The sequence below is a fragment of the Fukomys damarensis genome, unplaced genomic scaffold (assembly GCF_012274545.1).
Source record: "Fukomys damarensis isolate Sample0158 unplaced genomic scaffold, DMR_v1.0_HiC HiC_scaffold_35, whole genome shotgun sequence".
In the NCBI taxonomy this organism is placed as follows: Eukaryota; Metazoa; Chordata; class Mammalia; order Rodentia; family Bathyergidae; genus Fukomys; species Fukomys damarensis.
In genome coordinates this window covers 19,628,792-19,652,662 of record NW_022900947.1, presented here as the reverse complement: position 1 = coordinate 19,652,662, position 23,871 = coordinate 19,628,792, and the positions used below count along the sequence as shown (strand labels likewise).

General features: G+C 34.0%; 1 protein-coding gene and 1 pseudogene across 1 annotated transcript in view; one reads left to right on the top strand and one right to left on the bottom strand.

Moving 5' to 3' along the window:
- The window catches only part of Stim2 (stromal interaction molecule 2), a 106,492-nt gene that overhangs the window by 48,388 nt on the left and 34,233 nt on the right, over positions 1 to 23,871 (bottom strand). The window contains exon 3 of the mRNA XM_010608459.2: positions 12,875 to 12,989. Coding sequence (XP_010606761.1) covers positions 12,875 to 12,989 — 115 coding nt within the window. The remainder of the gene's footprint in view (positions 1 to 12,874; positions 12,990 to 23,871) is intronic.
- LOC117284175 lies at positions 21,647 to 22,737 on the top strand (annotated as a pseudogene).

Here is a 23,871-nt window from a genome sequence, read left to right as displayed (position 1 = left end):
GGTTTTTTTCCTTTTTTTTTTTTTTTTTTTTTTTTTTTTTTTTTTGTACCAGGGATCAAACTTGGGTCCTTCGATCACACTTGCAAGGCAGGCGGTGGAACCACTGAGCTAAATTCCTGGCCCTATCCCGATTTATTTTTATCCCATAACTTATCTACAGCCAACAGCTGTGTGGTGTGTATGAATTTATACAGAACCATATACATTCAAACTAGTTGACTGTCTCCCTAAAAGTGTTAACTCCATAAATGAGGAAGGACATCTATTTGTTCACTATTGCATCCCAAATCTAGAATAATGCCTGCCACATATAGAACTAAATTCTTGATAATGAATGAGCAAGTTAATCTGATTTTTGTCACTTGAAATCAATCAAATCATTAGTAATCAAGTATCCTTACAACAAATTTCTCATTTCTTGAGATAATTTGAGTCACTATCTCTTGCCACACACAACGAAAGAGGACTTACTACAACAAACTGCTCAATTTTTAAAAATAAAGGTCTATAGGAAAAAAATGACACAATATAATTTAAAGCCACTCAACAAAGCATGATGAACAATCAGCTATGCCCAGAAATTTATTGGGCATTTATTTAGTTTTGTGATAAATTCAGCCTCCAATACTAAATGTAGTTATTTCTCTAAGCTTTTCTAAAAACTATTCAACAAATCTAGACCTAGTCTTAAAATATATGTTGACTTAGAACTTAATGTTCCCTCTTTCAAAGATTCCAATTACACATTTAAAAGAATCTAATGTCATGGTCAGATTCGTGCAATTAAGCATGCTCATTAAAAACAGATGAGATAATTTACACAACTGTCATAGCTTATCATCTTCAGCTATCTCACACTGCAATCTAGGTTATGCTTACCTTTGCTAAGGTCACAGGTTCTGGATCAGTGGGTGTGCAGCTACTACACAGAAACCTATTATTATTCACTGTAGGAGAGCTGTAGAACTATTGTTAAAATTCTGCCAAAAAATATTTGGTACTGGTAAAAACATGGAAAATGATGTTAGAATTCCATTTGCCTGCAATATATATAATTGAGAAACCAAACAAATGCATACGCCAATTTATAAGGTAAAGAATTTCTTGGGACTCCCTAATTACTTAGCCCTCCATTTTCCCCTTTCCGATCCCACCCCCATCCCTTTCCAAAAAGTTTAATACGTTGTTTAACGAGGGCTCGTACTCAAATTCTTCACTGGAAATAAATTCTATAAAGCAACTGAAAATGGTTAGTGACATGTCTGAGTCACTATCATCTGCTGCTCTTCATTCATCAATGAAGAACTGTTTTGTTAGTTTCTTGCCTGAGCTTACATTTTTATTAACCTAACAAAATCTTTTCAATCCATGAACCAACAAAATTATCCAAGAAGAAAACAGATGCTGATGTTAAATGGAAGATGTTAAAACCAATTCCTACACATATTTAAAAAAAAAAAACAAAACTTCCTGAATTGAATTGTTTAGAGTGCTTCCCCTACCCCGCTTTTTAGGCACACACAGATCTACCAGTTCCTGTAACAAAATCCCTTTAGTTGATTGTGCTACCCATTCAATTTCCCTAAATTTTCTCGCTTTTCCCTAAAACAGGGTGTTGCCCACTGTTTCTACTTTATATCTACTCATTGTCTCAACTTTTTAAAAATTATGATGCAATACATATAACACAAATTTTACCGTCTTAACCCCCCCACACACTTTTTTGGGGGTACCAGAGTTAAATTCAGGTCCTTGTGCTTGCAAGGCAGGCGTTGGGACCACTGAGCCAAATTCCCAGCCCTTAACCCATTTTAAGTATGTAACCTAGTGGCATCAAGTATATCCACATTATTATGCTATCATGACCACAATCCATCTCCAGAACTCTCATCTTGCAAAACTGAAATTCTATTCAAAGACTGTAATTCTACTCTAATTAATTGTAATTGTCTAATTAATTGTAACTAACTGTAATTCTAACTGAAACTGCTATTCTAAGTACCTCCTATAAACAACTACACGGTATTCATATCTCTACGTTAACTTGTTTCATTTAGCGTAATGTCATCAAGGGTCAGCCATGTTGCACTTGTCAGCACCGCCTTCCTCTTTAGAACTAAGTAATATTCCTCTGTATTACATTCCACAATTTTACTTATCCATTCATCCATGATGGGCACGTGAGTTACTTCCACGTAAAAATCTTGTTTTCTTTTTTTTTGTCCTTGTTCCCCATTTCAATGTTTAAATTAATTTTCTAAGGGTTATCTAATGACCTTTTTTCTTGCTGAGTCTAATCATTTTTCCATGTATCATATTTCTCTTATTCAACTATTAGCCACTTTTGTCTTTCCTCTATCTTCTACTATTTGGGGATGGGAAGGTGGTGGAGAGGGAGCAGAAAATAAATTCTTTAAAAACAAATTATACAATGTAAAGAGAATATAAAGTGAAAGATGTTAATCAGCCAGGAAAAAAAAATGAAGCTGAGGTTTGAGCATGAACAAAATATACATGAGATCCTTAATAATAGCTATTAAAGATAAGCAAAGGAAGAAACAAAATCAGTCACAGGACAAACACAAAACCTCTGCTCAGGAATACATGTACTCTTATAAGGGAGGCCTAAAAATTACATTCCTCATGAGGACCCACGACAGAGAGTTTGTACTATGTCAGGTCATGTCCTCAACTTTTCAACTTACCCTATTGAAAATACTCTCTTCTCTCGATGTTCATGACACTGTCCCTTCCTGATTTTCCTTCCATATCTCTGAGGCCCATTACTGAATTCATCAGTCAACTCCTGGCTTTATTACCAGTATTCTGACAAGGCTATTCTCTTTTCTTTTCTTTTCCTTCTATTCATGAATTTTCAAATCATATAACTGGAACTATTATACCTTTACGTGAGTGAATCACAACTCTGTATTACTAATTTTGTTTATGGAGCATAACCATTACAAAGCTATAAGATAGGAATGATGAACACTTCTTTGTTTTTCTGACTATATGGTAAGGAAAAAGTTAATGATGAAAGTAAAAACAAAATTTCTTCCAATGAGATACTGACCTCTTCTGTGCCATTTTATCAGACTAATCCAGACTCAGAACTTCAACATAATAATTAAGTAGCTAATATGAAACACTATGAAATTTTTAAAAATATCTAAGTGGTCCATTATTTTGAACATTGTGGAATAAGCCACGCTCAAGGAAGAGAAACTGAAGATTATCCACATGTTAGGGGAATCCTCACTGAGGACCTCTTATGAAGATCTTACCTTTAAAATATGAAACCAGATGAAAAACTTAAAGACTATAAGAGTTATGTGATTTCACCCAGACTAATCATCCAGAGTTAAAAGATTTCTATATACAAAATATATACACAGAGTATGTATTTTATGCTACATTTTATCATGCATTTCTTCTGTACTATGTATTTATATATGTGATATGACATATGTATATAGATATGTACTTCAGAAGAACAGAAATGTTATACTTTTTAAAAATGAGCCAAGCTCATATTCAAATTGAAAAGCCTGGCTAACACTTACAAATTTCTTTTTTGTTGTTATTTGAAATTTGTTATTTCTATTACAGTTGCTTCTAAAATGTAGTTTCGTTTGTTTGAATAGGAAAAAAGAAATAAGTAAGCCTGACTTGTTTGACAACAAAAAAGAAAAGCTTTTTAAAATTGACTCTTTGAAAAGAACAATATTATCAACAAAAAAAGATTTTATTCAAAAGCAGAATAAAAAAATATTTATTTCATGTGAAGTAGAATTTTATATAGTGAATCTCCTACTATAACATATACTTGAACATCAAGATCGTATATCCAGAGTCCCTCTTCCCCACTCCCTTCCCAAACCAAGGAATGCCAGAGCAAAATTCAACACATAACGATATGCAACTGATTCCCAAATGTTGGGGAAAGGGCAGAAAGGAAGTAAAGAAAAATATGGTGTTAAAAAAGCCTGCTGTTTTCTAGATAGTCCATCACAAACAGTGAAAACTGGACAGTCCTTATTTTTACCTTCTGCAGAAGGTTCTGTTACTGTACTCCAAACTTGAGGTATCCCTTGAGTCTGTGAACATAGCAGAGGAGAAATGTAGAATAATTCAGGTGTACAGAAAATCATAGGCAAATTCACAAACAATCTTAATAGTGCTTCCTTAAGTCATTGGAAATCCTCATATCATTATATAGTGGATAACTTGTTATATCAGAAAAATAGGCTCAAAACATTTATTTCATATGTTCCTACAGAGGAGAAATGGTCAAATTTTCTAGAGTACAGAGAGAAGTGATAGGCAGTTTATTTAGTCTTTGCATGTTCTTTTGAGGTGATCTCCATTTCAGAGTAAAACAAAAACAGTCTATTTTTTTAAAAAAAGACAGTTGTCTCACAGTGAAGTATATTTTACAAATTAAAAGGTCATAATTAATCCTGGCAAATTGGTATGTGTAATAAACCACATCGCCAACAGTGAAGTGCCCTGGAGAAAAAGAAAATGAACATCAATATTCCAAGAGAAAGAGAAGTAGGAAAGAAAACCAAGAAAACCAAAACAAGCTTCATGAGTAGATCTGAAATGAAAGGAACAGAAACACTGAAATGCTAACATGGAATCATAATTAAGACTTCTCAGCACTTACTTGAGTGTTTTAACTTCATCTGGATAATTTTATAACTCAAAAGCTTTTTATTATAAAAAATAAAAGGCACATTTAGTATTTAAAATCAACTCATTAATACAGAAGTGTTTGCCTAATGCATAAACTGATCAAGAAATGGTTATGCTATTTTCATAGCAAAAGTTACAAAAAATTCTCTTAAATATTAGTTAATAGAGTAAACGAACAATGTTTGCATCACCTATACTTTACACAGACTCTAACTACAAAATACCTTTTGTTAGTGGTACAAATGATGACTTTGGACATTATGAAACCAGACTCTACCTCAAGAACAGGCCTTCCCTTATATAAATTGCTTTCTGTGGGTGATGAAAACCCAATATTCTATTGATGTCTCTTACTGATAATAAGAGCTTCTTCTAAAACTAAAAAATGTAAAAATAATGTATGGAAGATGAAAATAATTAAAATATAATTTATTAAAACAGCACAAGCATTTGCAGCATATTAACAGGTTGCATCTTTTTAATGTGCTATATTACAAATATCCAGAGCTACTAATCCAGGAGGAGTGCTTTCCAGTGAAGAGATAACAATAGATGAAAAGTAAATGTCCCCTAATGCAATTCCCCTGGGCTTCCTTAACCTCTGAAGACAGACAGATGTCCTTTTCCTGCTATTATCCCACAATTTCTTCTATATAATCTCAATTACAGATCATAACACATCCGTTTAATGACTTGTTAACAGATCTTTCTTTACCAGTAGACTGTGGACATGTGGAGGACAGAACACATTCCTCACCTATGTATCCTTAGTATCTAAGACAATGCTCTATTCATAATAAACATTTAATAAAAAATACTTATTGTATGAAAATTAAATGAATTCCCTCAAGCCCAGTGGGTCCAAAATCACAAGGAGTAAAAACCTTGAATTTATTCTACACACAAGGGCAAGTTCATCCAAGTCTTTGCTTAAAACATTTCTCAGAAATCATTATACTTTATTTTTCTATACGATATTAGACTCAATGGTGGTCTGCCTGCCTATAATGAATCCATCTTCCTATAACTCTTCCATATTACATGACTCTCTAAAATGAGAAGCTCCAAGAGCTTCTAACATTTTGTGTGATAATAAAAACGTTAGATATACTACCACCTCCCAAGCACGCAATAATTACTATTAATTAGTAATTGCTACAATAATATCCTTCTTTGTTACTGAGACCAGACAAAAACCAAACATCCTTAATAAGTGCCCTAGACGGCCACTATGAATTGATCAGCACTAGTACATGAGTGGACTCTTAACTGCCTCTCATAAGAGCAGGTTTAAACATTGTCCCCCTCTGTGACTGATCACTATTCTCCAGCTCAATCCACTTCCAATACCCCATAAACAGGCCATGATCACAGAACTCTAAGAACCAAAGATAACAGACACTCTGAGTGCTAGGAACTGTTCCAAGTACTTCACATAGAACTCATTCCATCTCAACAACCTATGTGGCAAACAACTTCATCCGCACTTAACAGATGACAGGTTAAACACTTCATATTAATAGCAAAAAACAAGTATTAAAAGTGACTTATCTCACATACAGTAAAAGTGACTAATTTCTGGTTGTAAATGGGCTTCTTAGCATTTATATACAATTATACCTACTAACTGACTCGTGTTAATATGTTAATCTATATATGCCTCTTTCTCATTTCTAAGAAAATTCTACGCCTTTTAAAATCTTGCTGAGAAGTCATCTCTTCTTTGAAGCCTTCCCCATAACAAACTGTCCATTCTTCTAAACTTCTAAAATAGAACCGCTTATGAAGGATTTAACCAAACATTGTATTACTATTTAACTTTCGAACTGTGAATATGCAAAATAGTGTTAAGCTCTTGGGCTGAAAAGCTTTACCTGCCTTGTATCCTACTAGTGACTATTACTCCATACTGTAAAAATACAAATAAATATTTTGTTGATGGCTGCCATAAAAATAATGTTACCTTATTTTCTGCAAGGCTTATGTTTTGTGTTACTCTGCTGATGATGCTAAACAATATGCACTGATCCATTTACAAATTTTTTTCATTTTAGCCTCTATGTAAAAACCAATCACATATACCTAAAAGAGCCAGTAAATTTTATCATTATTTGGAAACCCACTTGAAATTTCATAACCAGAAGAAAAACACTGGATAAAATGGGCCTATATAAAGGAAATATTTATAATTCCCCTCATTCTTAGGAAGTTGACATCCATGGTCAAGAATTTTTCCTTTATATTTCCTTTTATGCAATGTTTACAAAATTTTTGCTGTCCTAACAGAAAGAAAATATTCATGATTACTTTTTATCTAGGCTTTATATACACTTAAAGACAACCATTTTTAAACACCTACAATTATCTTGATTTCAAAATAAAATCTTTGTAAGAAAAAAAATGAAACCCTCCTAATTCCAAATATCGGTTTAATTTGTAAAGGCTAAATTTACATAATTATCTTAGGTAAGAAGACACCCATGCTGATAGAAAAATTACCTCACAGTTGTCAAGGCTTTTAATCTATCATAGTCACTAAATGTTGTACATAACAAATTATTTTCTATCTACACTTTCCTTTATTAGGTATCTTGCTACTATGTACAGTAATTCCCACAATTCACACAGTTTATCCAAATCTACCTGAAACTTACTATTAGTTTTTTTTAAATGGGTTTTATTTATATTGGACTATTGCCAAATGCAACTTGACTATGTATTCTATCCACACACAGAAAAAAAATGGCATTCAGGTCACCACTGAAATTTTTCTGTGAGGTCAGAATCAATTTCTGTATAACATAATATTGCTTTTCTTCCCAGATAACAATATTCCAAAAACATCTTGGGTACTTTTCACCATCATTTCCACACTATGATGTTCAATTTTATTGATGAGTATTACGAGACTGAATCAAAAACAGAGTAAAATTTTAAATACGGACACTTTACCTTACACAATTTTAATACATAGAGTAATCAACATCTAATAAGTTTCTATTGGGTGTGCCAGAAAGTATGGGAGCACTCTCAGTACATTACTCATGTAATAAAATAGAAGAAACACATTTTATAAGTGAATTTTAAAAAGGGATACAATGTTTCAATGTGTATAAATAGACCACCCAGGATTTAAAATTACATAGCTTGTCCTCACCTGCTACACAGCATGCCACCTCCATTTTTACTTCTGTTTGTTACCTAACCCTCTTTTTTCCCCCTTACTGCTGGGGCTCTACCCAGGGCTTTGTATATGTTGGGAAAGCACTCTGCAACTGAGCTACACCCCCAGGCCTCATTTTCACTTCCAGCTAATGTTCTGGTAACTAATGAAAGTGCACCATAAGGGTGCAACAATCTATGGTCTAATTCTCCTGCACTTCCCAGACCAATATTTAACTCAGCTTCAATATGCAGGTCCAGGGAAATGCCTGCTTAGTACATAATAAACTATTATGCTGCTGCATGTGCTTCAAAACATGAAATTAGTTTAGATACAACTGGTAATTAGGGATCACGTCAATATAATATAAAAGTTACATCATTTCATATGTGACTTTTCCAAGCATGCTATCATTTCATATCACCAAGCAACAAACAGCAAATAGAAAGTACACTAGCCACCACTACAAGAGGCTCTGTCCAGGCACATGTGTCTTGGAAATGTTTGTTGTTCAGTTCTCTCTTTATGCATTTTCCCTTTCTCTTCAATTTTCAACAGCCTCGACCCTAATACAGTACCCCTTCAATTAAGTTATCTTCATGTATTATTTCCAACATACATTCTCATATCTACTATATTATTTACTGCTTAGAAATGTAAAGTTTCTTTTTTACAAGTACTAGTATTTTTATTAGTACTATCAGTACTCTGGTTACAAAGTTGAACTGGTCCCAGTAGTCTGCTTTACTCACATTTTTTCTCATAAACTGTCATTTTTAAGTTAATTTTATAAAATGTAAGTTTTTCAGGAATGCATGTATTACATCATAACAAAAATGCCTGTACTCAAAATATCTGATGAACAATTACGGAATATTCAATGTTCAAGAGACATTATACTTTCATTCATTCAATAAATATTTACCGAATATTTCATTTTGCTCCAAATGAATACTGCTCTAACCTTTGGAGACAGCAATGATGGGCAGAGAATGAATGTGTGTGTGCACATGTGCGCCTCTGGGCGCGCACACACACATGCGTACACACAGTATTTTATACATTCAACTAAATAATCTTGAATTACACATTATTGCTGGAGGCTCATTTTAATCTCTTCTTCAGCAATATTCAAACCTTTTCAGAAGAACCATCTGTTTTGGAAGAGAAATCTTAAGCAGAAACAAAACATAACAGATAACAAGCAGAACGCCATATGTTCAACCTGCCCGTCATACCACTGTCTCCAGCAACAAAACTTTACCCTTACATGACTGCTTTATAAATAGACGGTTAAAAAGTTAAGTCACTGTAAAGTTTGTTGGGAGATTCATAACACTTGATTCTGTCATGTGACTTTTCCCCTTTCTTCCATGCAGCTGTGCTGTAGAAATCCTGAGACTGACAACTGCCAGGGTTATGTGGAAAACTGGAGCTTGGATGAACGGACACTGACAGTAGATAACTTAGGTCAACAATTTGGATTTAAGAGGAAATATTTTCACTGTCACAATGGTAAGATCTTAGAGGGTGAAGATTAACGTGAAAACTTGGGGGTGAGGAGGCCTAAGAGATTAATTACCTTGAAAAGGCTGTAAACTTAAAAAATAAAATAAAAACAGTGAAAGTATTTTCACAGATGATAAAAGAGCTCAACAAAGTGATGAGGGTGGGAAACCAACAGAAGTGTTAGGGTACAGTCTCATTGAGGGATATATTAATAAACAAAACAGACAAAATCTTCTGCTCTGTGATGCTTACAGTGCAGGGAGAAAAGAAAAAAGGAAAACAAACATGAACAGTGTAAATATTTAAGGTATAAAGCCGAGTAAAGAGGACATGGAGTGCTAGGGAGGAAAAAGGGTAAAATTAGAGAGTGTGGTCTGCTATTTTAAACAGGGTAGCCAGAGGAGGCTTCAATGAAAGAGCATGGCCTTTGGTAAAAGCTTAAGTGGAACTAACAGATGCAAACAAGCTAACCATGGGGACATTTGCTTTCCTGCTTGTGGAACAACAAGGGTCTGACTTGGTAGAGTAGTGAGCTCGACAGATGGACAGAAAGGTAAGAGATCACGAAGTGGGAGGAGAGGACAGGTTTTTGTAAAGATTTTGGCTTTTTTCTGCACCATGACAGTACTGAACAGATAGATTTATACTTTAAATAGATTACTTTGCTAGGTGAAGAATTAAACCACAGCAAGTCACAGGGATAATGTGAGGGGAATAATATATTGCAGCTCAAATTATATTTCTTTGATATATTTCATTTATTCGTATCAACTAGAGGCCTCTGCATACACAGGAATGGCTATGAAAAGCTGTTCTTTTGTGAAAAGACAAGTACCTCTGTCTGTATTAGTAAAGTAAACAGCAAGGGTAAACAGAGGCATTTCTATTTCATAGTCCCCTTATTACCCAGGAAAGATTTTTTTCAGATAAAGAGAACCAAGAATCTGTCAAGTGGCCCGGTCCCTTAGTCACCTGGGAGATGTCTGATAACAAGACAGTCAGTCTTGGGTGTACATGCTCCACCCAACCTTCCACAGCATGGGTCACCTCACTTTCCCCCAGAAGTCCACACCCCTATCCCTCTGTTCAGCGCTACATAAAGTTCAGCCCTTTCCCCTCCTTGAGTCTCATACATTGTGTAAGGCTTTCATTCTGATGCACATTAATAAATCTCTATGCTTTTTTCCCTTGTTTAGCAATGTATTACCAGTTTATTTCGTAGACTAAAATTATCGTTAGCAGAGGGAACAAATTAAATTTAAAACTTCCAGGCCAGCGATGATGGTTAACTGAACCAAGCAATAGCATGAGAGTTATGCAGCAAAATACTTATTCTTTCATTAAAAGACAGTTAATTACTAGTAGCAACAGACTGTAACAGAGCTCCAACTTACTTAACCACTTAACAGCTGACCCCAAGCACCACTCAGGCAAAGCACTTGTTCATGTACTGACCATCCCGGGCACCACTTGGCCAGGGGTCATTTCGGTCAGTAGACTTATACTGAATTAATTTGATAAAACTGTCACTTTTAAATTTCCTGTTATATTGTCTCATAAAAATTACTGAAAAAATATGCAATTTTTGGTCATCTTATATTTAAATAATTGATCTGGTAAGTAGTTTATAGTACCTAAGTACTGGTAAAATATTTCATATAAAGTCGGGTACTCAAGTTTTCTACTATCCCAGTACCTTTATTCATTTATATTCATTTCATTCTATTCTTATTCTTTTCCAAATTCTTATTATCTTAAAATGATGTAGAAAGGAAAAAGGAAACATATTTTTAAATCCCTGTATCTTTAAGTCAGTGATGTGTTTCTTCCTTCTTTCCTTTTCTTTTCCCAGTATATTTTTCATTTTTTTTAAAGTGAAGATAAACATGTAAGCAACTATGAACCTTCTACATTAAGAAAAATGCTGAGAATTGGTGAAATCATTTTCTGTATTTTCCCATTTCCAAATATTACCATTAACATCCAGAAAACTTTGCTACTTCTTTATATTTCTATTTGGTAATGTATCCTATCTTCCTAACAATTTCATTATTCAAATTTTAGGAGAAAAATACATGGCACAACATAAATGCTTGATTTTTGCTAGAAACGGTGGCATACACCTGCAATCCCAGTTATTCTGGAGGCTGAGGCAGGAAGATCACAAGTTCAAGGGCAGCCTGAGTAACCTAGTGAGACTACTTCAAAATAAAAATAACAAGGGGGCCGGGGATTTTAGCTCAGTGGCACCGCACCTGCCTTTCGAGCACAAGGTCCTGATTGCAAACCCAGAGCACAATACCAAAAATAAATAAATAAAAATAACAAGGAACAGTGATATAGCTCAGCAATCCCTGTATTCAATCCTCTGTACAGCACCACAAAAATAAGTAAAACAAATAGTAATAATAATAACTGACTTATATAAAGGATAGAAACATTGAAATAAAAGATATTTTGGGTGACTCTGAAACTCGAAAGGATGAATGTTTCTGTTATACTTTTTATTCTTAGTTTCCTAACATTAGTGACTGAGTTGAGAGTTTAGGGCACAGATTTCTGGGCCTTAAAAATTACTGTCCAAAACGTAAATTCAAGACTTAACAATCTAAAAGGAAAAAAATATAAATCACCCAATTTTATCATGTAACTTCAGTCATCCTCCCCCTTATTCATAGTTCATTTTCCATGGTTTTAGTTATCAACAGTCTACCAGGATGCAAAAATATTAATAGAATATTCCAAAATAAACAATTCACAAGTTTTAAACTGACATTCTAAGTAGTGTGATAAAATCCCATGCAGTTCAGCCTGGTGCATAAATCATTCCTTTGTCCAGTACATCCATGCTGTGTATATTACCACTCCATGAAAGAGACCACGTGTACATTCTTATGACAGTATATTGATATATATTGATATTTCTGTTCCATTTTATTATTTGTTGTTAATCTCTTATTATCCCTAACTTAGAAACTAAACTTTATCGTAGGTACATATATACAGGAAAAATTTAAGTAGGGTGTGGCACTAGCTGGAGTTTTAAGCATCTACTGAGGGGACAGAGCCCCACAGAGATGGGGCTATAATAGTTCCTTCACAAAGGCCTCATTTAATGAAAAGCTTAAGAGTTCTGGCCTCATAGGGACCTAAGAAACTACTATCCATAAAAAAAGAAAACTCAGAATTTTTATATGCTTATTTGATAAAATATTTATAATAATGACATTAGGTGAAACAATGCTTTAAAATTTTAAGTTCTCAGAGATTATCTTATTTTAATATAAAGTATCAAATTATCCGAAAATAGCCTGTTTAACAAATCTAAGAAAGATAAAAACTGCCTTTCAAAACCAAAAATGGAAAAGTTATTTATTAAAATATAGTCTCATAAAAATACATTTAAATAATTTTTGCAAAATCACATGCAATAAGTGAGTTGCCAACAGCTAACAGGGCAGAAGCACAGATGATAAGGGATCCACATCACTAAAATAGTCTTACCTTCTGATGTTTTCCACTGTTTCCATAAATCCTCAACAGTTATATGCTTATCTTCTCTGTGCAGATGGCTGTGTTTATTAGTAGCATCTTTGTATTTCATATCTTCCCTGATAAACTACAAAAGAGAAAATATAAATTAAATAAAATTAATTTAGGTAAACTAAAACAATTAAATTAGGTAATAACCTAATAATTGGTATATTTTTGATTCTTTACTGCCATATTTTACACATTTGTTAGATATATTTTATGAAATGTCTTCTGTTACCAATCATGATGACAACAGCAACAGTAAAAATATCTAATATTCATAATTTGCAGGTAATATTCTTAATTATAACTAGCATGTCTACACAAGTGCATTCTGATAGTAATTTAACTTTGTAAGAGTCCCAAAAGGAAAGTATCATATCTCACTTTATAGATGAGAAACCAAAGCCTAAATAAAGAGGATAATACATCTAAAGTTAAAATAATGAACAGCAGATTCAGAATTCAACCCAAGTCATAATTATACTCAACCGAATAACATACTATCTGAATATTATACATTTTTGCGAAATACTTAGTGTTAAGAGTATTTCAAAGCATAATGAATACTAATATCAATGATTGCATCATATGTCTGTGTTCTACTTTTAAGATGTTTGTAACTCAACAGTGTTTGACTATGATGTTCAGAATTGGGTGTTTTACACCACTGAAGGACACCCTCTATTAATCTTACTTTAAAATACAGAGAGAGAAAGCACCAAAACTAACTTAAAAGTCATCTAGCTCATATTACTTTTGTAACTGTTTCTCAGTGTCTACCAATTAAAAAACAAATTCTTTTTGATGGCTTATGTCCAACTTATCAATCATATCCCTGGACAATCTTTTAGACTTTATCTCTGGATACTTCTTTAACACAAATCCATTATTCTATATATGAAATAAGGAGTTTTTAATGTTTTAAGTTTGTTTTTAGTGTTTCTGATTTTCCTTATTTTACTGTTCTTTACTTGGTATTTTCATTTTATTTCTGGTTTCAAAAATGTAAAATCATACAAAAGATTATTTCAGAAATCCAAAATGCTGAAAATTGGCAATAGTCCCAAAACCAGAGGCATATTTCTCTGATTTTTATAAACTGAGAATGTACATCATCAGACAAATACTGCTTTTGGCTAGATATATTCTACATTAAACTATTAAACAGCCATATAACACTAAACAAATCATTCACTTTTCTCAACTTCAATGACCTGAAAAACAAAATAAGGTTTCAGAATCGACAACGCTATTTAACATGTGGTCAACAGACTAGCATCATTATGAACAGTGAATAATGGTCTACAATACTACTGTATGTATAGAAACTGAATTAACCACTTAGGAACCTGTATAGCAATTTCACAATGCTTTCAAATCACCTGAGCCATGCATGGAAAAAATGTACTCATTTATAGATGTTGTCCATTACAGACTTGAAATTAAGAATCTGGTCCTTGAACTTCAGTAGTTTGAAAGTGCTAATCTAAAAGATTTACATTAGCACTTATGTATTCTGTTGCTCTAAACAGTAAGGTAACTTAATTCCTTTTTTCTAACTGCTTATTTTTTCAGTTATATTTAAGGAGGATGGTTTGATTGCCCCAAATCCTCGTGATATTTCTCTTATTCTTCCTGACACTTTCGGAATTCAGTAGAAATGCCTAGAAAATAAATCACTGCTATTGAGATATTTAGAAACCTCCTCAATTTTGGAAGAGTTCCAAGAGCTACAGAGAAAATTTAGACAGAAAACCATGAAGATGGACAGAGCAGGAAGGAAGTCTCTCTTGGAAATGGTCCAATCAGCTTGAACAAAATGTCAACTGTTTCATTTACGTGATAAATATTAAAAGCATGTCCTAAGAGTTCTTTCTACCACAGAAATACTAAGAACATAAAAGTACAGTTCTGTGGCTGCAGAATTAGTATAGTTCACAAATAAAACAATTTCCATATAGTCTAAATGTGGTACTTAATAACATGTGCAACTTAATAAAGAACAGAATGAGTTTATAGATGTATATCAAACATGTACTAAAAAAAAAAAAAAAGAAATACTTATAGACTATTTATTAGTATAAAATAATTCCCTGTTCCTAAGCAAGCTGAGTGAAAACTGAACACACTAGAAGTCATCAACTTCTCATTCTGTAGGAATATACAACGCTGACTGTGCAGATTATTCCCAAGCTTTACAGAAAACTGCAAAAATTATACATGAAGCAGGTTAACTAGAAAAATTTTGAAAATCACATTTATAACTGAAAACGCATGAACAAATCAGTTTTATTTATTGCAACCCATGATTTAAGAAGTCTAAAATTAGAATGTGAAATTCTATTAAGAAATACCTTTATTACAGCAAATATTAACGCAATATGCAATTATATGTGTAAACCTACTCTAGGAAATCTTAAATTGATAATATAAATAAAGGAGTTTTCAATAAATAAATAACTACTGAATATTCTTTTCAAAAGGATTCAGATGATTCTTTTAAATAAATTCTTGCAGTACCACTGAAAGAAATTCCTTTATGTATCTTCAGAAAGTGTTTCATAATTCACTGATTTCAATTTCTTATACCTAAATATCTTTGTCTAAGTTATTTTTATGATACTACTTAAATAAAATGACACATTAATTATTATACACATTATTTGCATGCTCTATTCAGCCCATACTCCGTTTCTGAGGAACTACCACCAACATTAACATAGATTCTTGCTTGTTTCCACTCATGCTCCCTCAAACTAGAGCTGTGTAATCAAAATACACCTTAAGAGAATAATCCTAAGCCTGGATCAGTGTAACAGAATTGTTTCTCACTAGAAACTATAACTGAGATCACGAAAAGCTGATTCCTTTGGTCATGACTCTGGATGCTAAGTACACCGGTGCCATGAAGATGGGCCAGATGGTAAAGGAAACAGATGAAGCCAATAAATATGCAGAGAAAAAATAATGAATAAGAACAGAGGTGACCACAGAGAAGGCAAAGACATCATGAACTGCTTCAACACTTGACGACTCTCTAGTCACAAGTTTCTTGAGAAGCCCTGAGTGGCATAATCTTTTTCCTGATTTCCATTATATAAACTTGTATTTTCCCTTTCTTTCTTTTTTTTTTTTTCTTTTGGTACCGGGGATTGAACTCAGGCCCTTGCGTTTGCAAGGCAGATGGTGGAACCACTGAGCTAAATCCCTGACCCTCCCTTTCATTTTTGAATGCACAAGTTTAATACCACAATACCCAGGAGATGTGACTCATCGTCACAGTTAAGGACTCTGGAGTGTGACAGACTGTGTTCAAATCTGACTTCACTACTTTTTAGCCTTCTATTTCTCTTCAGTACAAGGAAGGGGAAAATTTTTCCTACCATATGGTTATGAAGGTTAATTTTAACACGCATTTATTAGTGTACAATGAAAAATATTTACACTTAAGAGTTCCATTTCAGATATTCTGAATCAAAATATGCAATGCAGAGATGAAGAGGAAAACCACAGCCTCTTCACTGACTATGCAAGCAGAGACTTTCCCGAAGGATACCTGTCATCAAAATAACACAACGTCCAAGAGGTAATACGTGAGTTGGTTAAGCAAATGGTTTCTGTATAAACAATTTAGTGTCTTTCTACCCTGAAAACAATATTAAAATAGCTCAGTACAATGTCTCAGGGGAAAGAATATACAACAACCATCAAAAAACACTACTGTTATTTCCACTTTTAAAGATGAAAATACTATGGGAGGATCAACAACTTCTCTATCTCAAATAGCTATTTAAAAGAACACACAAAGACCTAAGGATATAGCTCAATGGTAAGAACACTTGCCTAGCACAACTCCCTTTATTCAATCCCCAACAATGCAAACAAATAAAATAAAATAAAACAAAAGAGATTTAACAGTGCAAATGAATTATGAAGAATTCCAGAATTTAAGTTCTTCAGCACTGTGCTTATCCGGGTAGTCTATAAAAATGCACTGGCCCCCAAACTCTTGGAAGTGATAGGATGCTAATCAAACACGAATTATCAGTATTTCTCTTTGTTCTAAAACTATTAAATCAAACAGTGTGGTAACTCAGACCACATTTTGGTCTCCACACTGCACAGATATCCCAAATCTTCTATTTATTATTGTTCTGATCTTAATTACTTCATTCTCTGTGTTTCAATTTCTTCATTTGTAAAATGGCAAATTTCAAAGGGTTATTTCAAAGGGTTTATTTCAGATAAAGTACAAAAAATAATGCTTGGAAATTTGTAATAGCTAAATCATGGATCAGCCCAAATGCCCACTGACGGATGAACTAATAAAGAAAATGTTTTTTAATACAATGGAATACTGCTCTGCCATAAAGAAGGATAACCTTGAGACATTTTAAGGTAAATGGGTACACCCTGAAGAGGCCATACTCTTAAGTGAAATAAATCAGACACACGTTTAACTATCCCACTGTTCCTCTGATGTGAGAAACCAAAAAAAGTAAATAAGCACCAAAATGTGTAATAGATATTGGGAAATAGGAAGAAAATGTTCAAATGGAAAGGAGAGCAAGGGAAGGGGGAGGATGAGAAGAGGGAAATGACAAGGAGAAAAAAAATAGAAGGAAAAAATGGAAACAAAATTGTACATAGGAAGGGGATGGGTTTGGGAAAAAGAACATTCAAGCTATTTATCTACAGCTGTATTATGATGAACGTGATTATTATGTATATCTAAAGTGTACCAATAAAAATAATTGTTTTAAAAAGTGAGGTTACATGTTAAAACATTCAATAATGTCAGCACTCACAATTTATGGAATAAGAGTTTTTTCAAATAATGAGTTAAAGTTTTGCTCTGATTTGCACTCTCTAAAAATGAATGAAAACAAAATGAGGTACTATATTACCTTAACTGACAACTAGTGACCTGGAAAATCTACAAATAACAGCAATATCAAACCCTGACAGAGGGCCGCCACAGAAGATGCACTAATTGGTGTAGAGACAGGGGCTAGGGCTAAGACCTGCTTTGTTTTAATAGCCTTCATCTTATCAACCACAATAAATTCAGATAAGATAGCTATACATAGCTATAGATACATTATAGATAGATTAAAAAACACAAAAGAACATAGGCAAACTGGAATGTTTGCATGAAAATAAAAGATAAAAAGGCAAGTTATTTAACAACTGAAAAATTTTTCTGTAGTTCCTGAATTCAAATATTATCTATATTAGTGAAAACTTCAAGCTGATTTATAAAAAAACAATCTCACAAATAAAGATTTATTAAAGAGCATTTAGCTTTACAAATACAGATAGATGGTCTTCCAATTTACAATTGTTTAATTTAGGTATTTAATTTTTTTAACTTTCTAATTGCTCTTATCTGGATATTAAACACATTTTCAAACTTAGGATACATTTTACTTCCAATGGGTTTATTAGGCTGTAATCGCATCATAAACTGAGGAGCAATTATACATAGTGAGAAACTGTTGCTACCAAAATTGCCCACCTGGTTACCACACTGGTATAAGTAATAAGATGCTTCTGTTCAAGTAACCTCCAAAATGTACAAAAGTAGTGATACTAGCCCCCAAAACTAGTCATGCTTGTTGCAATATCACCACTTTTAATTTTTAAAGGCCAGGCAATGGTGACTCATAGCCATGACTCATCGGAGCTTTCACATGGCCAGTCAGTGAGCTGCCGAGGATATATACATATAGATATCTGTACATATTTGCTTGGACTGGCTGTTATAATATGTTCATTTTTATTGAGACAAGATTTTAGCTTTGAGTTTTCCTATGAAAAATTGAAATTTAATATAAGATTTAGCAAAGGGATGTTTTAATTAAGAGACTGAGACTCTTTTCATATTGTACTGTCCCCCTGGGATATTTGAATCTGGAGTATCATATTTAGTTGTTTATGAATTTATGAAAACAAAAATAAGGACATATATATTTGCTTGGACTGCCTGTGATTTTAGCAGAAGCCCTACCAGGTTGGAAATGCTCTCAGATGTCCTTTTCAGAGCAGGCCAATAGCTGGTGGTCAGTGGAACACTGACCGCTTGCACTGGTGAGCAAATTCAAGATGAACCCCAGCTGAGCATCACGGCGGTAGGTATACTGTCAACTCAGGGAACATCAATTCTTTAGTGTTAACTAACAGTGTTAGCTATTTTGGGTATAGGGATCAATTTATATTGGGTGCTTCTTCTTTTTCTTTTTTTTTTGGTACCGGGGATTGAACTCGGGTCCTTGCGCTTGCGAGGCAGGGCACCGAACCTCTGAGCTAAATCCCTGGCCCTGGGTGCTTCTTTTTTTAATTTTGTGTTTGTCTAAACTCTTAAATCTCGGACACCAAAAAAAATGACTACAGAAAAAAAAAAAAAAAAAAAGCAAAACAGGGAGATCATTCCAAGAGGCCTGGACAGGGTCATTTGGAGTGACTGAGCACAAAGGGAAACTATTATGTGTTCTGTATTCTGTGTAGTCAAAGTGTGATATGTTGCACATCTAGTGTCAGCACTTTGACACCAACCACAGAGTGCTGCCCAGCTTGATGACACTGAAAGGAAAGAGTTTCTTAGAGGGAAACTGAGAAAATATCATTCCGAGTATCCTAGTTTTTGCAACTATCTTTCTAAAAACAAACCATCTGACAGCAGTCAGCTGTCAAATTTCACTGTGCATAGCAAAACATGGTAACCCCTTCTCGGATGGAGATTTTATCAAAATGGCCATGTCATATGGGAGTAATTCCCTCTGTCATGATTTCTCCAACAAAAATAAAATTATGCAATTTTCTCTGAGATGCCACTTAGCAGAAATATTGTAAAAGAAGAAATATTGCAAAAGCAGAAATATTGCCTGCACATGGCAAGTGATGTTAGTCAGCAGCTCACCACTAACTCACTCCTTGTGTTTGGATGAAAGCACAGATATAAATAATAATGCAAGTCTAGCAGTAATTCTGAATTATGCTATTGGTGACATCATGAGAGAAGAGCTGGTGAAACTGGTGTCCACCTGGAATAACATAAGGAATAGATATCTACAATGCTGTGATGGAGGCTGCTTTGTCACAAGAAATAAGACCATAAAAAGTGGTTTCAGTTACTAGTGATGGGGCACTTTGCATGGTTGTGGGTAATATCTGGTTTCATACAGTTCTTTAAGAAGCAAAATATCCAGTGATTCAGTTCCACTGTATTATACATCAAGAAGCTCTTTGTGCCAGGGAAAGCAGCAAAAAAATTAGATGATATTCTGAAAGATGTTACAAAAATGGTGAATTACATGATGGATTGTGCTCTTAATTATGCACAGTTTCAAGCACTTCTTGATGAGGTTCAGGCATAGTATAATGCTTTACTTATATACAATAATGTCTGGTGGCCAAGCAGAGGATGAGTCCTGAAGAGATTTGTAGCCTGCTTGGATGAAATTAGGCAGTTTATGAATGAGAAGGGGCAGGACTATCCATAGCTACTGATACGGCCTGGCTTCACAATCTCATGTATTTTACAAATTTAGTACTATACTTCAATGTACTGAACAAAAATCTACAAGGTGTAAGGAAAACAGGAGAAAGAATGTTTTATGATATCAAAACATGTGACAGAAAACCTCAGGTTTTTTAAAATGGGCAGTTGAAATGTTTTTCCAAATCTGAAAATGCATGTAGAAAATTCTGTATTTGCAGACAATTCTACAAGCCACCAGGATATCTACAAGTAATTTTCTAGCATTGCAGCAGCTGCAAAGGAGAATATTAGTCACAGATTTTTACAGTTCCAAAAGATAGACAACCCTGTGTTTTCTTACTTCTCCAGATAAAGCCAAACTTGAACTGGAGCTTTGCTGTTATACTGGTTAGATTTTGGAAATCTGGAAATGGAGCTACTAGAATTTCAAGAAATCACTATCTGGAAAAATAATGACCTGCATGCATCACTTGAGTAGAATGTGAAGGGATGGCAAAGAAAACACAGTTGTTAGTTTTGAAAATTAAGCCCTTGAAGTGTGGAATTCTTTGCCAAATAATTTTAAGTTAGTGAAAGTACTTGGTATTGCTTTTCTTACTTTGTTTGGATCATTTTATGCTTCTAAGCAATTGCTTTCAGCTTTGAATTATATCAAATCTAATAAAAATAAACAGACCAACAGGTGATCTGAGTGCTGTACGTGTTGCTCTCAAACTAGCAAAGTATGAGCTGGGGTTTGACAAATTACCAGCATGCACACACCAGCCAAGATCACTTTAATTATGAAAAAGCACATCAAATGCAAACGTATAACTTTCAATAAAAAGCTATTTGTATCACTGAAAGCTCTGTTATTATGTTCTTCTTTCAAGACAAAAAGATGTTACTGGGGCCAGGATTTAGCTCACTGGCAGGGCACCTGCCTTGTAAGCACAAGGTCCTGAGTACCACAAAACACACAAACAAACAAACAAAGACATTACCGTATAAGTTGTTTTTTCTAAACCAAACCTCAGTATTCAGGTTTAATTGTAGTGCTAGCACTTTGCAATAAATAAGTAGGTCTGGGATTGCAGTTTGGACACTTACTTGGTCTCTAAAAGGTTTTCCACTACTGTAGTAGATGCTGACAAATCACTAACCAGTCAATTGTTAATATTCTGAAAGCACACAGAAGTCAGATGGAAAGCAGACTATGTAATCAACTGTGCAGTGGTGTTTCAGGGCATACCTGAATAAAAAGAATAATTAATACAAAGACTGCTTACCCTGACTTCAGTCTGCAAAACAAAAATGAAGCCTATTGTTTAACTGGCCACTACAAATGCTGAAAAACTGGGGCAAATTAGACAGAGAGAATCAGATAATGTATAGCCAAAGAGAGAATTCAGAAGATCCTGGCTACTAGTGCTGGTGTTATTCTAACCACTGGTGCAACTGATGACATATGTATGAAGTATCTGGGGCAGGCTGGCCCTATGGCAGTTAAAGAGTTTTAAAATGTGACCTGAAGTGCATTACTAAAGCAGCTGAAGAAATTACTCTGCCAGAGGGCCAGGGATTTAGCTCACTGGTTCCACTGCCTATCTGCAAGCACAAGGTCGCAAGTTTGATCCCCAGTACCAGAAAAAAAAAAAAAAAATTCCAGCATGAAATTACTCTTTCAGCCTTTGCCAATTTGGAAGATGAACAAACTTTTGAAACTATCATGTTGAGACAAGAAGAAAAGATAATGCTGGAGAGAATTTGAGAAGATGAACTGATACAAATCAAAAATACTAAGGCTCATACATCTACCTCAATTTTTTACATGGGGCAAATGTTTGTAGGTGTGATAGAATGGGAGTGCTCTTTACATGATGCATTCTGTGGAAATCCATCTGTGGAAAACAGCCCTTTCTTTATACCTTGAACACTATGCAACCAGCATTGGGATTTTAAAACAGCTTGCTATTGCAGAATTTGCAAGATCTTGGGTATTCCTAACATACTTGCAGTTAATTCTACCCGAGACTCCATGGGACTAGTTTCAAAGTTAAGAGCTTTTCATAATGAGGCTCAAATTAACTCAGACTATAAAAATCTAAAATGGACTGGCCTTGATTTGATCAAAAGTAAACCATAAGACAAAAAACAAGCACGTGTATTTGAGCCAACTACAGCTAAAGTGAAAAGGTTGACGTTTGCAACAGAAACTGCAATTACCATTATTCAAACTGATGACCTCATTAAATTACATCCAGAAAGTAAAGATGATAAACATGAAAATTATGAAGATGCTGTTTACTGTGGAGCCCAAAATAGCTGGTCTGATTTCCCTTATTTATAACAATGTTAGGTGCAATGTCTGGTATCTTGAGTATTACCCATTAAAGTACAGCAAGATGTCAGCCTGTGAATTAGGTGAAAAAATGTCCATGTCCTCCAAATGGAACAATTTAAATTTTAAAAAATGATAAAATGAAGCTCATTTAAATCGATGAGTTCATGACATTAACAACCAAATCACTCACACACACACACACACACACACACACACATGCACACACTTCTTTCATCCCGTTTAGAGAAGTCTTAGAAACTATTTTGAAGATCTCTAAGAATAAACATTTACAGTGCCTTTCTGAGACAAATATATAAAATAATGATATACTAAAGTTTCCCTCAAAGAAGTATTTTAACAGAAAGAACTAACTTAAAATGTTGGCATTTTCTAATCTTTTAAGTAAATCAATGGATCTCATCGAAGCAGAAGAGATCAATGACGATGTCAAAACTTTTGTTCTATTCAATAATGCAGATATTAAACAGTAACTTCACTGTGCGAAACAAAGACAACAGAGATCTCAGTAAAGCAGAAAATCAGGTCTCAATTTTGAACACCTAAATTTAAGATGACTATTAGCCAAACAAAGATGATAACATAGTTGTATATAGAAATTCACAGTTCAAAACGATACTGAACAGGTGATATTTTTAAAAGCCTTGAAATTAGGCAAGATTACACCAATAGGGTTGGGTATAAAGAGACGAAAAGGAGTAAAGATAGGGAAATAAAGAGGAAATTGGCAAAGATTTGGGGGCATTAATAAACTATAAGCAAAATAGTAGAGTACTGTTTTCTGAAAGCCAAGTGAAAAACAAAGTGCTTTAAAAAGGAGAGCATGGGCAAGTAGGCTGTTTCCAAGATTTAGCTATTACAAACTGTGCCGCTATAAACATGGGTTGCCCATCCGTTGGAAACTGGATAAAGAAGTTGTGGTTTTTCTATAAAATGGAATATTACTCAGCCATAAAGAGCGAGAGAATAGATTCATTCATAGGAAAATGGATACATATTGAAGATATACTCCTAAGTGAAATTAATAAGTCACACATGTGTAAATACCAAATAGTTTCTTTCCCTGGTGTGAATATTCTGCAACAATGCATAAGATTCTAATAAGATTACTGACATTTAGAA